The sequence below is a fragment of the Ambystoma mexicanum genome, chromosome 2p (genome assembly GCF_040938575.1).
Source record: "Ambystoma mexicanum isolate Mex_15411 chromosome 2p, UKY_AmexF1_1, whole genome shotgun sequence".
Classification (NCBI taxonomy): Eukaryota; Metazoa; Chordata; class Amphibia; order Caudata; family Ambystomatidae; genus Ambystoma; species Ambystoma mexicanum.
In genome coordinates this window covers 1,122,220,316-1,122,238,473 of record NC_090923.1, presented here as the reverse complement: position 1 = coordinate 1,122,238,473, position 18,158 = coordinate 1,122,220,316, and the positions used below count along the sequence as shown (strand labels likewise).

The window sequence follows — 18,158 nt, the reverse complement described above, 5'->3', positions numbered from 1 at the left end:
GAGTCCCAGAGTTTTGAAGAATGTTGTCACTACTCGTAATGCTATTGAGTGAGATGTCACTTCTGATCATGTCAATCCATATCCTGCAAATTAGGGTTCTCAATATTTTTTGCTGGACAGGTTCAGAAGACAAATTAGAACATATCAGTATCTTGTATGCCTAATAGCCCCAAAGTGTTATGTGTATGTGTTAAAGATACTCGGGGACGGGGAGTATGGCAAGCAAATGCCCCTATTTAGGTTGTCTTACTACACAGAAAAATATTTATTTCTTTTATGGCACTAAATGTGAACTTTGCCTTGTGTGCATGTTACAGGTTGCCCATTGCTAGCTGCTCTCACTTTAAATATGTGCTTTGCAGCAGGTTATAGACTGGCGTTGATAGCACCCAGCATCGAGTAGCGGTTTCACCTCTTTGCCTTTTTATTCTGGTTTCATCTGTATTAGCACCTTGCAGACAGAGTAATTATTAACTTTTCAGTGGCAGTTCAGTGTTTTAGCTTCTCTGGCTTCCTGCCCTGTGAGACTAAAGAGCATTCATGTGTATCCATTCTTATTTTAGCAACCCAAGGGGAGCCACAGACTGTGTCCACCCCCTAGCCCCCCAACTGTAGGCATGGGGGGCAATCATATTGAAATGGGCTCCCACAAGCCCTGCCAAATGTTTAGCCGGGCCCTGCTAGCGAGTGCTAAGACTGCTCTTTGTTATTACAATGTGACTGACTGCCAACACAGAGGGATGAGGGCGTGTGTGGTGTCGCTGATGTGAAGAGATTGGGAAGGTGGCTGACCAGGACACAGCAGGGCACGCTCAGCCTTTGTCCGTCATCCGAGTTCTAAGTCTGCCTCTGCCATTGTCTGAACCAAAGGATGGTGCCTTGACTTGTCAATATATTTGGGAAAAGCTAGGCTATTGCTCTATTGCACCCATCTTGTACAGCACTCAGTTTCGTCCCAGCTTAGATTGGGATATAGAAAACACTGCACACATGCATATATACAATGTCCATTAACTCGGTAGAGGGGGCAGTAAAGAGGGCACCTTAACGGGATCTGGTGCACAATCATGGTACCCTCATTTAAGGGAGAAAAAAACAGTACCTTCAGTCTATTAGATCAACTGTCTCCAGTGCAGAGGGAAGACAATGCACAATTTCACCACCCCACCCACAAACATGCCAGAGCTAAATATTCATATATAATGTATATACACATTTTTTATTTTACAAAATTTGATACAAAACATAAACAAGTCACTGTGATTTGAAGGTGAGGGTGGATGAAGGCGTGCGTACAGTATACAACGTGCATAGTATATTGTGTGTGTCATGTTACTTGAAAATTGTATAGCACCTTACTGCCATTGTCATGGCTCCAAGTGCTGTGGGGTGAATAACCTTTCGGCAGAGTGTAACCTGAACAGACCTGGAATTAAAATAGAAGTAGACTGCATGCAAATAGTATTTGTAATTTCAAGCAACTGTTCAATTGTTTTTTCTTTTTATTGCATCATTTGGTTTATTACAAACCTTTTATGCACTTCCAAAATTCATCCAATCAAATCACAATGTACATAATTAATTACAGCCCAATCCTATAAAATAAAACTTTCCAAATATAAAAACACAAACCACATATCAATTTCAACTATTAATCATCTAAGATTTAAAAATAAAGTCTAAAAACAGTACTGTGGCCAACACTAAGGAGGTATTCTCTCCACTTACTAAATGCTGCCACCATTCCTCTGCAGATAAGGTACTTAATAGGTCCAGAGAGGATTTAAAATAAATTGATCTCAGTGCTGTCCAAGCTGTGCAAAAAAGCAATATGTATTTCAGATTTCCAACTTCCCCCTGAACTATACTATAGTCTCAATCCTTTACTGTCTGTCTGGGACAGTGGGCCTCATTATGAGTCCGGCGGTAGCCTTGGCGGAAAAACTGGCAGGCTGCCGCCAGACCCGTAATCCCATTCCGCCACAGTGATTGCTGGAATCACCGGGGCCTTACAACCCCGGCGACTCAGTAATTCTGGAGGCGGAATTCTGTAAATCCCCATTCCCATGGAGTCCCATGGGACTCCATGGGGATGGGAACCATGGAAACACTGGTTCTGTCTATGACAGAGCCAGTGTTTGCATGTCCGCCTGCAGGAGGGTGGTGTTAATCCCGCCAGGTCTGACCTGGCGGGAGTGACACCTCCCGCCTGCAGGATTCTGAATCAGCCGGTCCGGAAACAACGGTGGCAGCAGTTTTACCGTCACCGTTCTTTCCGGACCGGCAGGGTCATAATGAGGCCCAGTATCTCTTTTATTGACATAAGATTTAAGCGAATCCACATAAACTAAGTTCTGAATTAGCTATTAGGAAATTTACCTAGGTATTTAGGCAATGAGCCACAAGCCCTTACTTTGTGGCCCAAGTGATAGAATAGTTTAAACTTGTTGGCTTCCTCGGAGGTAAGAATCCAGTCCGCTCGTCATCATTTTTATTTCACTTTCTCAGGGTCTCCCCTGAGTTCCTCCTCCGAGGAGCCAAATCTTTCAAGCAGGGCCTTACATGTGTAGGATGTATGTGATTTATTCGAAAATATTTTACCTTATGGAGATTTTACTATTTAACTGAAAAACGAAATTAACTTTTTACCTTTTCTACTTTTTTATAATGCGGGGGGAGACCCCCCCACAACCCCTCCTCACCCTAACTTATACCCTTACCCCACACTCCACCTATTATGCACTATACATAATCCACTTTACCTACCATTTTCAGGTGAAATAAATTCGTTCAAATCTCCTTAGGTAAAATTGTATTCAGTGAAATGTAGCTATACAACATTTGTACACCCATTGTTGCAGGATTCTACCCTGACCGTTCTCTATTTCATTTAGCAAGATCCCAAAAATGGGAGGGGCCACCTCTGATGCACATTTACCAAATAGTGCCTATGATGACCATTCAACCCTCTCCTTCAATGAAACTAGGCCCAGTTCTCGCCTGATAATTTGGATAGGAGTGGCCTTTGGAAGATTTAAAACCCTTTTCCAAAATAAGCCTTCGACACCGCCCACAAAGAATTGGGAATGTGAAACAGAGCTTCTGCGCTATATATCAGTATCGCAATGACCTTGCGTTTATAGAACTCTAGGATCGGAATCAACAAAAAGCAGCAGAATTTCTTTACAAAGGAGTGTTGCTTGATTAGCCAACAACTTAGCTTTGTCCCTTAGTAGTTTCACTGCGTTGGCCTCAATATTACTCATATTGATGAAGACACTCAAGCATTTGAACTCTGTCACTTCTTCGATTCGGACCCAACCACTAAATGGGGCCATCTTTTCCTGCTTTGAGTATTGTCCAATGCCAACATTTTTGTTTCCCACTATTTATTTGCATCTCGTTTTCCATCACATATTCTTCTAGTTTCTTTACTCTCTTTGCAATCCAATTGCCGTCTGATCTATTAAGACAAGATCATCGGCATATAGCAGGTAGCTCATTTTGGTGTTTCCTATTGTTGGTGGAACCTTATTAGCCTTGGATAGCCTGTGACTAATATCCAACACAACAAAGAGAAAGGTGCCAACGGGCAACCCTGCTTCAACCCCCTCAATGTTGGAATCTCCTCCGATAGAAATCCCTCTGTATTTAACCTAAACCTCATCGAGGTCCCAGTATGGAGTGCCTGCAGTCTTTCCCGCAGGTCATCTGGACAATTCCATTTGGCAGGTTTTCCCCATAGTCTAGACCTATTTAAGCTGTCAAATGCTTCACTAGGTCTACAAAGGCAATGTATGTCTTTGCCTTCCAGGGGTTGCCCCTTTAGAGTTGAAACTGTTCAATTATTAGCAGAGATGACAAGTGTATTGACATTATAATAGGCATAGTATAAAGAATGTTAGGTGTGGCGTGGATTGATATGTCAATGACTATGTGACAGCAGGACTGAATTTCCTGTGAGACTCAGGCTACTATAAATCCGTCTATCAACCCCAAGGGCAACTGTCTACAGTTGAGGGCTCTGTTATACTTCACAAGAGTAACACCTGAGCAATGACTAACATTCAATCACATGCATATTACATGCACATTTGTCATATATGTCAAAATACTTTACAATGCATGTCCACTTTTCAGGCTGTATTCAAGAATGGTGAGACCTGCAAGACATTCAAATACCCGATTACTGACGTTAGTGATAAGAGCATACCGCACAAAATATACAAAACAATGCAACAAAGACATGTTTTAGTGTCATGCTTCATACTAGGGGTTTCTTGCGTCTAAGCACTGTGAAAGTGAATAGTCAATGCACCATTCTCAGGAGGAATTACCACTCGCAGTGAGAGCTGTACAAATGGGCTTAGTTTAGTGATCATTGGGGTGAATGTTTAATTTTCAGTGTTTGACCAGAAAGAAAACAGAATCAAAAGGGACGAGAGCTTCCCTCATTGGTCAGCAGAACTTTCATGGAGGCCATTAGTAGTGTGGTAGTGGTACTATGATAAGTCATGTTGCGGCTGCGTGATGACATTGAGGTCGGCTCATTAGTTCCTAGGAGTTATGGGGACTACTAACCAGATAATCATATTCCATTCCCTCCTGCCGATTGTCAGGGGTGGTTCTGGTAAAGTCAAGTCCACTGAATGAGGTGAGTGCTGGGGGACATAAAGGAGAGTTTGACAAAAGGATCTACCCCATCCCAAGCTATACCAAATTGGCCTAGAGTGGAGAAGAGAACAATTGTTTTCCCTTGTGTGTATTGAATTAGTAAATAAGCCACTAGAATGTAGTATGAAAATATTAAATCAGAGGTAAGGTTGTAAAAAAATGCAGGGCGGGCTTGCTAGGTCAAAGGAGACATTCAACATTAAGGACAATAATTTAGGAGGACAACGGTCCATTATAAGGCCCGAACTCAGAGGCTTCCTGGCTCCTTAAGCACAGGTTTTGAGGCATCCCTGCACTGCCTAGGTATATTTAAGCAAATTTCAAAGGAGCACTAGAGCATACTCTTCCACTTACTCACTAGGCCATGAACGGCCACAAATGGCCAGGCTCTATAGACAGGAAAGCTGGGATGAACCACAGGTACTCTTAAATTAGGGTGGAGTTTGGTATGTGCAAGGCACTGGACCGGGTTGCCTAGACATTCCTGAGGCTGGTAGGAGCTTTATGGGGATTGTTATGGAGGTGTGCGAGGTTGTATTCTTCTTGGCCTGAGGATGGGGGCATTTGTGTGTGAATGATTTATGTGGTATGTTTGTTGTGTGTGATGTGTGAAAAGTGTTTGTGAAATCGGGAAGTCGGTACGATGGATGTGGTTCATTGCGTGAAGTGGGCTGCATCCTCCTTGGAGAAGAGGCGCAAGCTGGCTTCTCAGTAAGGGAGGGTTACATATCCGAATTCGTTGAATCATAATTCCAAAGTATTCTGAGGGACTCTTCTTGCTCATGTCTTGTTCTTCTGATAGACCTCTTGTCTTTCCTTTCTCAGAGTGCTGAGCTAATACTTTTTCATCTGGTGCACCTGTGCCTTTTTCGGAGTGCTGAGCAACTCACCTGCCTCCGTCTCATTTTTCTGATGCTCCTCTTGGCTTCCTCGAATACTGGGGTACTCCACCTACTTGGTTTTGTTCTTCCGATGCACCTTTTGTCTTTTTCAGAATACCGGGGGACTCCTTCTGCCGTGGTCATGCTCTTCTTTTGCACCTCTTGTCTTTCCTGAATGCTGGCGGACTCCTCTTTCCTTGGTTCTGTTCTTCTGATTCAAATCCTATCTTTCTCAGAATGCAGAGGGACTTCCTCTTCCTGGTCATGTTCTTCTGATGCACTGGATGTCTTTTTTAGAGTGTTGTGGGTCCGTCTGTCCATGTTTCGCTGTTCTGATGCAACTTTTGCCTTTCTTACGAGTGCTGAGCGACTCCCCTTGCTCTGGTCATGTTCTTCTGATGCACCTCTTGTCTTTCATGAATGCTGCGGGACACTTTGTACCTTGTTTTTAATTCTGATTCAGAATACTGGTGGACTCCCCCTGCTCTGTTCATGTTCTTCTGAGGCACCTCTTGTGTGTCTCGGTATGCTTAGGCACCCCATATGTCCTGGTCATGTTCTTCTGATGCACCTGTTGCCTTTTTTAGAGTGCTGTTGGTCTCCACCGCCCATGTCTTGTTCTTCAGAGGCACCTCTTGTGTTTCTAAGTATGCCAGGTCATGTTCTTCTGATGCAGCTGTTGCCTTTTTTACATTGCTGTTGGTCCCCACCGCCCATGTCTTGTTCTTCTGAGGCACCTCTTGTGTTTCTCAGTATGCTGGGGACTCCTCCTTCTTTGGGTTTGTTCTTCTGATGCACCTGTTGCCTTTTTAGAGTGTTGTTGGCCCCCACTAGCCATGTCTTGTTCCTCTGCTGCGCCTCCGGTCTTTCTCGGAATACTGAGGGACTCCTTCTGCACTGGTCATGTTCTTCGATTTGCACCTTTTGTACTTGTCAGAGGGCTGAATATCTCTCTCTTCACTGCTGTGTTCCTCAGATGTACCTATTGGGTCCATAGCTCTGCAGGACTCCCCTCACCAAGTACTGTTCTTCTGGCCTACCCCAGAACGCTGAGAGACTCCCCCGTGTATAGTCTGGTCATTCTGATGCACTACTGAGTTTCTCATGGTGCAGTGTACCTACCCTGGATCTACTCTTATCAATCTGATACATCACTTGTGCTTCTCAGGGTGCTGAGTGACTGACTTCCTCTTATGATGCACCCCTTGTGTTTCTCAGAGGGCCGAGAGAATCCCCTTTTCTTTAGTGTTTTTATTCTGTTGCAACACGTTTGTCTCTTAGGGTACTGAGAGGTGCCCCTTTGTCTACTCTAGTAATTCTCAATGTTCTCAAGGTGCTGAGGGCCTCAAAGGTTGTTGCTCTTATAGATATCCTATGTCCCGAGACTGATGATCCTCTGCCCCACCCCAGTGTTGTATTTCTCATGCACATCTTGGGTTTCCTAGGGTGCGCTCACGCTCCCCTTGCCCTGATATTGCAATCCCTTGTTTATCTCTTGAGTTTCTCAGATGTGCACAGATGACCTTAGGGCTCCTTTGGACCACATCAATCATCCTTTGAATATGATACTCCCCATAGGTGTGTAGCAAAGTGTATGGGAAGCACCTTTACAACATTTTGTAACCTTCTGGGCATTGTGATATTGTAGCACCGCCTCCATTTACCTGCTGACCGTACGATATTGCTGGTGCCATATATTTCCAGAGTGCCCACAACTGACCACTGATACCACATCTTTGCTTAGAAGGGAAAAACTCCTTAAACCATGTCATGTTTAGGGCTGTGGAATATAGCCCTCGAATAAACAGTTATGCTGAGTATTGTTGAAGCAAGATGTTGCTGGCCACCACATCCCCACATACAATTTCTGTAATGCAGAGTGACTAGCCATAGGATCTTGGATCCCAGGACTGAAGAAAGCACTACCTCCAATTTTGCAACTTCTTAGCAGTTGGCATTGCTTTGGTGAGTGAATTGGTGTCCACACTGGATGGGTGCCAGGTTCTGTTTGTCCTTTCACGCACATGTGTATGTGTCCCGGGAGGAGACACACACCAGGATGCACTTGGTGATGCATAGAGGGAAAGCAGAGGTTGACCTGGATGTTACCTACTTGGAGGTCCATGCCACATAAGCGTTCACTCAGCCCCGGTTGTGCCAATCTCTGGCATGCTCTTGCTCCGTGCCCGGCCCTGAATTACTGGTTCCACCTCACTGTCTGAGTTAGCAGCGTCCTCGAGGTGGAAAGGATTGACCCGCAAGCGAGGCTTGAAGGTGAAGACAGCAAGACTCTTCGCCCGTTTTCTTCCATATGCCAGCTCCGTGAGCCGGCGCGCATCCTGCTCATGCGCCTCCGCGATGAAGTCTTGCAGCACTGTGCGGAATAGTCGTGGCACCTCATGGATATCTGGCTCGAACTCTAGCATGAGGCGTCGGAACCTGCCAAAGAGGGAGAAGAGACGGTGAGCTTTGCTATTCTGAACACCCTAAAAATGCTTTATGCAAGAGGGTACCTAGGTTTGATAGGGTTACAGGATGGGTTTTGGGGAGGTTAGAGGTCAGGTCTGGATGTTTGAGCCTGGTTCAGGAGTTATGTTGTAAATTATCTGTGCAGTAATTCTTAAGGCACATATTGGTGGTACAAAATGCAGAGCATCATATGTAACCGTGAGTGTTTTGTAAGGGAAACAGCTTTATTGTTATTATTTTTTTATGATGTTGAAGGTCCTGTCTCCGGTCCTTAAGGTTTTGGCTTTGTTTTAAATATAAGGTGCAGGGTCAAAAGTCTGGTTTAGGGAGGTCAAAGTCTGGTTGGGGGAGGGGGGTTATTCAAGGGTTGGTGCTAGGATTAATGGTCAGGGTATGGCAGACTGACAGCTTATTTTTGTTTTATTATGATGGGAGTGTTGCAGGTCAGGTCTATTGTGTTTAAAGTCACGTTTGTGGGTTAACTAGCTGCTATCTGGTATGGGGTCCAAGGTCTGGTTGAGGGTGTGTGACAAATCGCAACTGATGACCACTTCCTGGGAGACTTCAAACCTAGAGACTTACCCATCCGCACCGTGTGAACAAACATGGCAACTGATGGACCCCTTCCTTTTCTTGTGACCTACGATAGGCCCCAACGCTAACTGGGACAAGAGGAATGGACCATACCATTTGAGCTATTCGGGATAGGAGACATTTTAGGGAACTCCATTACCAATGGGAAATTTAGTATGTTAGTATAAAGGAAAACCACAAGAAGCTAGCATCGGTTCAATTGGGGAACTTTTGAGAGTCGGCACAAAGCTGATCTGAGCTTGAGAGAATCCAGCAGCAGAGTATTGGAGGAGGTAAGTGCCATAAGCAGAGGAACACTTCGACTGGAAGACAACCTGCAAAGTCGTATGATTCCAAAAGGTGCTGACGGGGGCAGTCTCAGTGTAGCGCCAGATAGTATTGCTGATAAAAGCCTGCGGTTGATAAGCAAGCTGAGAGATGCCAGTTCAGCCTGTGAAAAACTGTACCTTGTGGAAGAGTTAAGGGGCTATCCAAAGGCTCATCGAAACTATGCCTAAATCTTGAGCAAGCCGAGGGATTAAATTAAGCCACTGATAGACGCATCCTGACGCATCTAAGAGGTTGGCTTTTAAGAAATTGCACCTCATCCTAACAAGGCCGAGAAGCTGTTTGAAAGGTTTTGAGAAACTGCACCTTAATCCAGATTCAAGAAGATGGCAAAGCCTTTGAAAAACTATTTCTTAATCTGTAAAAATCGAGGAGAAAAGTATGTTTTAAACCCGACAAGGCCAAGAGGCTGACTAAGGCCTTTGAAAAACTTTCCATGCATCCAAACAAAGCCAAGAGGCTTGCTTAATAATTTGTGAAACTGCACCTTGATTCTGGCAAAACAAAACGGCTGACCAGAATCTTAGAGAAACAGCATCTTGAGCATGACTAAGGCACAAAAGGCTGACTAAAGCTTTTGAGTAAGGCGCATTTTGATCCTGACTTAACAAAGCTTTTGAAAAACACTGCAATTAACCTGATAAAAATATGGGGCTGACAAAGCCCTCTGAAGAGTCTTGTGTTGAATCTGCGAAATCCAAGAGGTGGGACAGTGCCTCTACAAATTGCTTCTTATTCTCAAGGAAGTCAAGAGGTTTGAGGGCGTCTCTAATGACAGTTCATGGCACAGCAGGAAGCCAAGAGGTTGGTGTATACCTCTTAGACAAAAAGATCTGGAAATGAAATAAAACCAGAGACCTCAGAGCATCTCTGAGAAATGTTCAGTAATGTAACGACAACCTAGAGACTGGTGCAGGTTGGGGTATGGTATGGTATGGTATTGTTTATTTATAAAGCGCCTATACACAGGCAAGTGTTTCAAAGTACTCAAGGAGGGTGGGAAAATGGTGGAAAAAACAACAGTCGCTCAGAGCCCTTGAAATTTGAGACGATAATAGTCTGCACAGGCAGAGTAATTGCGTATAATAGATTAACAGTTGAGACACCGAAAATAGGCCTGACAGCGATTCTGCAGTTTTGCCAGTGTAATTAAGGGTGACGACCAGGGAGAACAGATATACGATCTTCAGGCATGGTGCATTCGGATTGTGCAAGTGCACAGACAGTCACAGGGAGGTACAAGTTTCCAGAACTTAAGAAGACCAGGCTCTAGACGGAGGGCAGCAGGGAGGCTATTACAGAGGGAAGCACCTGCTGAGGATAAGGATCTCCCTCCAAATCTCTGCTTGGAGAACCGGCTCACTTGTAGAAGGTTGGAGGTAGATGAGCGGCGGGCTTGTGTGGGACAGTATTAAGGTAGGCAAAGTTGCAGGTAGGTAGGTCCTTGGCCCCAGAAAGTCTTGTGGACAATGCAGGTGGTCTTGAACTTGATCCTTGCAGCCACAGGGAGCCAGTGAAGGGAGGCCAAGCCTCCAAAGACTGTGCAATAGGGGATAATGCCAAGCCACTAAAAAAATAATTGAAAATAGTTGCTGGGGAATAGCTTCTGATAGACTGTGGAATAAAGGTTGATGCCTAGTCTCTGGGGCTTTGAATGTTGATCTGGCAATGAGAAATATTCTTTGAGCCTAGTTTGCTACAAAGAACAACCCTATTTTCCCTTCCTTGAAAATGATTCGTCAAAAATTGTAAATGTCTGGTTGGGGGTGGGGAGTGCTGTTGTTCTGAGATCAATGCTAAGGTCAGGGGTAAAGGTCACACTTTGGTTTACAACCAGGTGGTGAAAATCTGGCCAAAGAAAGGAGTGGTTAAAGCCCTCATACTGTTAAGTATTCATGTCTGATATGGCTTAACTGTAAATAGTCCATCTGTGTGCTAAAGGTCAGGTTAGAGCGGATGATATTCAGGTCTGAAATTGAAAGTACAGGGCTGGGGTTACATTTCCATAATAGTTAAAGGCCATATTTGTCATTGAACGTCAGAGTCTGGGGTTAAATGTCCCAAGTGGGTGTTAAAGGTCACGTTGGGTTAACATGTTGGGAAGATCTGGAGCGTGAAAGGCCTGATCAGTTGGTAAAAAGTCAAGTAGGGGCTGGGTGGGGGTTGAACCTCTGGTTGGGAGATTGAAAGCCGGGTTCAGGAGGACAAGGTTCAGGACTGGACTGTCAACAGCCTTGTTTAAGGACCAGCTATTCAGTCTGGGAGTTAGAAGACTGGTCTATTGTATTATGTTATTTTGGATTTCTAAAGCACAAACTCTTCCCCTCGACAGGGCACCTATTTGCTGACAACTGCAATTAGAAGTATTGATGTAGAAAGGTGATCCTCTAGTTGACAGATGTCAAGTTGAGGGTTCATGCCATAGACAGTAGGTTTGAGAGGTGAAGATTCATCTCCCCATAGTGTGTATTTTGTGTAGTGATTCGTTTTTTGTTTGCAGAGTGACGACTGTGGGAAGGTACATAGTGGCAAGGTTCTGAAGTAGGAAATGCTGGGTATTGAAGAAGTGCACTCCTTTCACAAACGGTAACCATCTTAGCTGGTTCACCACTGGAGTAATGTTTGCTCCCATGGGAATCTAGAGTAGAATTTGTGCAGCTACTGATGGGGCTCTGACATTTTTTCAGGGCTTACTTGGGTAAGTCAGTGTAGCTGACTAGTGTGATAGGCAATAAGTCATGTTGTGGCTGAGTGATGATATTGAGGTCTGCTCTGGAGTTCCTAGGATTTAAGGGGGCTACTAACCAGATGATCATAATGGATTCCCTCCTGCCGATAGTCAGAGGTGGTACTGGTAAAGCCAACTCTACTGTTATAAGTAAGAAACACTATCCCAAGAGACACCTCAGCTCTTTCAACTTGGTGACTCACCATTGCTTTCGTCAAAATCAGAGATTCAGTGGCAGGACTCTTGAAGCTGCTGTCACTACTCTGTGGAATAACTTAGCGACTGCTCACAGATCTGAATAGAACAACTTCAGATACTGGAAGCAAATAAAACCTTTCTTTTTCAAAGAACATCTGACTGCATCTCTACTTCCTATTCTCCTTCCCTCCTGCGCTTCTTCTAGATTCTGCTTATCTTGGGAACAGTGGTTGGGTGTCCTCCTCCACCCACCCAGTGGTTCCCACACCTCTCTTAAAGCTCCTGTCTCCCCTTAGAGCTCTTCAATTCTAATTCCCTTCTGCATCCTTCGAGAATCAGCGGTGTGAGTAACACTAAGATATTTACGTCAGTACGGCTGATTTTTGCATGTATCCTTTCCTTGTATAATTGTCTGATGGCAGAATTGTTTTCAATCCCTTGCACTTAACGGGACAATTTTGTATTCTTCTGCATGTCCACATTCCCATTTGTACTTGAGTTTTCTGGAACATATCCAGGCTGTGAATGATCAGGCCTGTCTAGCTTCCCTCTTGTTAATTCCTCATGGTTCCATTCCTCTTTCCCTTTTTTTCTCTTTCCCTTTTTTTCTCTTTCCATGGTTCTTTGGGGGCAACAATTGAATGTCTTTGCAGTGGGCACCACATAAATTAGCAAACAATAAGTAAATAAACCCACGTATGCAGAATTAAAGTAGTCCAGTCAAGAGGATACATAGGTCATGAACATAACATGACGAGGAAAGAGCATTACATGGAGATGCTTTTTCAGCATCACAGGTGGTTGAAGTAGGGTTTGGGAATCTATGTGTTCAGGGTTTCCTGATCAGCTACTATGACTCTAAGACTGTGACAATGTCACTGGGGTGTGAGAAACCAGAGGGTGTCTCACCCGATAGTCCCCGGGGATTTCTCTCTCAGGTGGCCAGAGCATGGCCATCGCCTTTGGTTCCAGACCCTGGGGGTGGACCAGTGCAGGAGGATCATCTGGATGAGGGGCCTTTGGGGAGTGAGGGTGAGATAGCCGATGGCGATATGCAGTATTCACCCTTATTTTGTTTATCAAACCCATCCTATGTTTTTAGATTCTCTGAGATCCAAACTTCCCTGCACCCCCCACTTTTTACACAAACACTGGGCTGAGGAAGAGGATGACTGAGAATAACAACACTGACTTGCATTCATCGTACTGGCCATGTCCCGCTAAACGGGTCAGGTAAAGTCAGGCACTTAATCCTAAGTGCATACACCTGATACCAATTAGCTCTCCTCACACGAAAAGAAGTCAGAAACCAAAGACATGCTCTGAGCAAGGCGGAACACGAGAAGGAGCAGAACTTCCTGGACGAACGCACACCTACTGGAGCAGAGCAACAGACCAAGGGATGAGAACAGCAGGCCAAAGGCCCCAAGGCTTCCCTATTGGAGGTTGTTGCCTCAGACACGCTGCGAAAGATGAGTGGAGAAGGTCAGATCCCACAAGTGAACATTGCATTTTGTTTCAAGGACACTAGTGACCCTCCTGGTTGAACCGCAGGGTTGGGTAGGCGAGAAGGAAGAATTGCACGCAGCCGGTCAGTTGGCAACCGACCTGAGAGACTGATGTGTGTTTAAGTGAATGAAGTAGCAGCATCATATCACAGGCGAGGGTTGCATGCGTGTGGATGAGACGCAAAGATAGGCAGACCTGTGAATGAGCTTTGATGTAAAGAACAGATGGGAAATCAGCGATACTAAGTAACAGAGTGGTCCGGTGACCGGTGAAAGGAAGTAACCCGCTCGAAAGTCTCTGTGAAAGGTACTTTGTTTAAAGCGAGAAAGCGAATTACCAGTAAAAGTTAAAGGAAGAAGATTCATTCCTAGAGAAGGGAAGAGTGAAAGTAACACAGTGAATTTTGAATTGAAGTGGTCTGAAAAATAAGCCACGCACATTTGAAAGTCTTCGACATCCAAAAGGGATCTCAGCCCGACAGAGGGAGACCTGAAGTCTGCGTTGAAAGTTATTGTGAATGGTCCGAGCCCAACAGAGAGAAACCCAAAGTGAAATAAGCTTTGGGAAGGGAGTCCCCCCTTGCAACTTGTGTTGAACTTTATCGTAGGAGATCTGAGCCCGACAGAGGGAGATCTAAAAGAACTGTGTGATGAAAGGTCTGAGCCCAGCAGAGCGGGATCTTTTTTGGAATGTTTTGGATAAGACATTATTTTGGATGGAACAGAAAGTCTCGAACGTGGAAAGCCAGATGGGCCTTGAGCCACTGCTTTTTGAACTGTGTATATTGTGTTGAAAGCCGAACCAGAGTGTGTCATCCTGCCTACAAGGATCGCCTTAATCCGTGAGGCCTAATGTGGGGAGGAGAGCTGGTTCAACCACATTGCCATTTGAACACTTATTTTTCCTTTTGTAGACATTTTCCTTTTTTCGCTTTTTGTAGAAGAGATAGGACAGGCATTAGTTTTTTTTAGCATAGGCCATTTTGATTTGACATACTCCGCTAGGACTGTGTTATTTATTATTTGATGGTCAAGACTACTCCTATCTTAGTTATAGGGCAGAATGGGAGTTTTTCCAATCCCAACCATTAAAATAAAGGTTTTTACAAAGTATTCCCATTGTGTCAGTCTCTGCTTGTGATACCATGCCTCCCCTACAGGGGGGATTGGGACAGAGGGTTGTAGGCCACATTGAGTGATTCCAGATAGTTTTAACTTGGCCTCCTATCCACACCTTCGTAATAGACGCATTGCGTTTGAATCTGTTTCTTTGCATTCAAAGATAATCGAGGCCGAGTTATTGGGCGTACGGGATGGATTTATGTCTAATCTAACTATCATTTGCATGTTGTCGACATATGTAAAATCCTGATGCCAAATTAATGACTGTCTCTTTTTATTTTATTTATTTATTACATTTATGTAGTGCTCAGACTGGGAGGTATCACAGCGCTTGAACACAGCTGGTGGAAAAAGAAATGTCACAGGAGAGGGTGGATCTCTATCTTCAATAGAGCTAGGCATATTTGTCAATGAGCTAAGATTTCAAGAGTTTTCAAGAGTTTTATGAAGGCGGTGTGAGGGGTCTGTTTTTGATGTGGTGGTTGGGGAGGAAGTTCCACAGGTTGGGTGCAATGACACAGATGCTTGTTAGTGTGCAGCATTGTTGTAGCGGCATCTTTGAGCAACAGAGTATTTAATTCAATCCAGGCTTTTATAGGGAGCCAGCGGGCTTTGCGTCTGGTAGAGAAGATGTGGTCTGAGGATTTCAGCCCTGTGGTATCTCTAAGGGCATTGTTTTGTAGCAGTTGCAGTTTGGCTAGGTTCTTTGCTGATGTGCCCGCAAGTAGAGCATTGTAATCGTCTAGTTTGCTGCCAATAATTGCAAGTGCCCGGTTAAGGCAATTTGAGCGAAAAGATGAATATGTGTCTCAGAGATATGAGTTTGGCAGTGAAGGCGATGGAGGATGATAGGGCATTGACGCATTTTGTCATGTTCGGAGTCAGGGTGGACACGAAGTGTTTTGGCATGCTTTGAGGGCTTGATGGTGGTGCTGTCAATGGGTATAGAATAGTATGCTGGTTCCAGGTTTTTTAGGAGAAGGGGGCCTACAATGAGGAGTTCTGTCTTGTCATCATTGAGGCACTGATTGTGAGTTGCCATCTACTTTTGGATGATGCTGAAGGTCGAGTTGATGTGTTCGATGTCCTGGGAGTAGTTACCCAATCTGGGCAGATGGATTTGGGTATCGCCGCAAAGTTGGTGTAAGGAATGTTGAGGGAGTCAAGATAGTCAAAGAAGGGCTTTGTGTATGTGTTGTAGAGAGTGTGGGAGATGCAGCAGCCTTGGGGCACACCTACCACCGCTGGGATTGGGTCAGCCATGGCATCTCCAGCAAAGACTCCGGAGGAGTGGTTACCGAGGAAGGATTTGATCCAAGCTGCAGCCTCTGATGAGAAGTGAAAGTTGGTGGTGAGGTGGTGGCATATAATATTATGGTCGACCAGGTCGAAAGCTGTGCACAGGTCGAAAGCTGTGCACAGGTCGAAAGCTGTGCACAGGTCGAGTAGGAGAAGGATGGCCATTTTGTTGTAGTCACGTAGGTTGTCCAGTTGGATTTTAAGATCTAGCAGGGCAGTCTCAGTGCTGTGCTGTGGGCAGGAGCCAGCTTTTCTGTAGCCTAGAAGTTGGGAGTGCTCTAGGAATGGCTGTATTTGGGAGTAGGCAACACAGTCCAAGATTTTAAGTAGGAAAGGGACTCTCTGGGTTTAATGATTGCTCTTGTGGTTAAGGATTAAGGCTGTAGGTAAACCAGCAGGTCTGAGGATGTCTGGCTAGCAGATTAGGCTAAGGGTCCATTGAGATTGGTAAAGGTCTCATTATGAGGACAATTATCATTTCTATCAGTCAGCTAAAAAAGGAGTTGCATATTCAAAGGTCAACCTTTGAAAAGTAGACAGTTCAAAATGTGAATGTTTAAGGACGACTACCCAAATGTCTGCATTCAATCTCTATTATTCATATGATCTAAATGTGGACTCTTGCAAGTCAGGCATTCTAAACGCTGTTCTACGGGACAGGTCAATCCACAAAAGTAAATGTAACAATCACAGTGCATTTTGCTGTTCTCATAATTAGCGTCGGTGTTTTAGAATCTATAGGCTTCATAACTAGTTTAGCAGTGCATTATATTGTTTAATGCAATTCTATTAATACCCCTTTTTTTGGGCAGTAATGGATTTACCGCCATTTTAACTAGCTCATCATATGCCGAGTTTGACCTTGAAAGAGGAGGATTTACCCCCAGTAGGGTGCTTGTAATAACTCTTCCACTTTAACGTCAAATATCAGCATAATTATAGAAGGTAGAAGCACTGCCCATGGTAATTCCATCAATATCTCCAAGGAGTCCTAGGGCCTCATTACAAGTCTGGCGGTAACACTGTTTCTGGCGCCTGATATCCCGATGCCACCGGGACATAACCTGGGTGTAATTTGAGGGGGGGGACATAGGTGTAATTTGAGGGGGGGACAGGGGTGTTTGCCCCACCCAACTTTCATGGCACACCATTTTGTCCCCATTCATTTGACTGGGGCACCTTTTCTTCAGACGTCATGTCCCCCACAACATTTTCAGCAAAGTTACTCCACTGTCTGGGGAGTTAATGAGGCCCTTTGTGAGCGGCGGGTCATATTTTACTTATGGTAGGGGGGGCGTTCTCCCCCCAAAAATGTTTGTGTGAACTAGTTTACAGTTGTCTTCAAATGGTGCAATTTACAACACATAAGGGTCACTGACATTGCCTACATTCAGGATAGGATTTAAGGACAAAACGCACCTTTTTGGCAATGCTCTGCTTGTGATGTGGGGCGCAGTTGGCTTTGTCAGCTGGTAGTTCATTGTCAAGCTGCATTGTACCATACTCCTATGTAAGCTGAGTGTCATTACGTTTGGAGCGGTTTGAGGTGTCATTGCACAGTCAGAAGGGAGGCCCGGGCAAGAGACAGTGGGACCTGAATGTGTGACATGGCAGGCTGAAATTACCATAGCATGACTTTGCCTAACATTCTGTGTATTGTATGTATTTATTTGTTGAGGTAGACAGGTGTTTCGACTGGAACCACTTACAAAACGAGCCATTGCACTCAACTGCGGGGTCCTGAGATGGGCACCAATGCCATACAAAAGGAGGGACGCGGTAGGAGCATTTGACCAGGGCATAAAGGAGACTAGTTGGTACAGAAAACAGGGACGGCACACGACACTTGATATAATGCAGTACAGAGGGATTGGGTATTTATAAGTATAAAATGAAGGTTGGTTACCCTTAAGATGTGCTTATGCGCCCATTATTGAGAAATCCCTTGATTGGAAAAATTCACACGACTCCAAATTTAAGATTAATGTTTGTCAGTTTATCTTGAAAGATGTTGCCCTATGATGATAACACGTGTTTCGACGTATCCAACGTCTTTTTCAAATCAGGGCCATTGTATAACGTGGATATGCATATAATTGTCAGCCTTCGTGTCCAGTCATGGGATAATCCCTGCTGCCTTTGTTACTCCGTTGTATCTTTCCGTCCACGTACTGGGCGCATAAGCACATCTTAAGGGTAACCAACCTTCATTTTTGTCTTTTTCTAAAGGAGTAGAGGAATCCAAGACTCCATTGTTACCCTAGCTTTATGCGACCTTTCAAACTGAAGTACTAAATAAAGAGGGCGCAGAGTTCTAAGTGAGAAGTACCTCAAATAGATTCCTCACATTATTTCAGT

At 44.6% G+C, this 18,158-nt stretch overlaps 1 protein-coding gene across 2 annotated transcripts in view; it reads right to left on the bottom strand.

The window, feature by feature from the left end:
* Positions 1-1,484: 1,484 nt before the first annotated feature.
* The window catches only part of LOC138567185 (protein RD3-like), a 67,118-nt gene continuing 50,444 nt past the window's right edge, over positions 1,485-18,158 (bottom strand). For both annotated transcript variants that reach the window (XM_069645159.1, XM_069645160.1), the window contains exon 3: positions 1,485-7,994. In XM_069645159.1, coding sequence (XP_069501260.1) covers positions 7,694-7,994 — 301 coding nt within the window. In that variant the 3' untranslated portion in view covers positions 1,485-7,693. The remainder of the gene's footprint in view (positions 7,995-18,158) is intronic.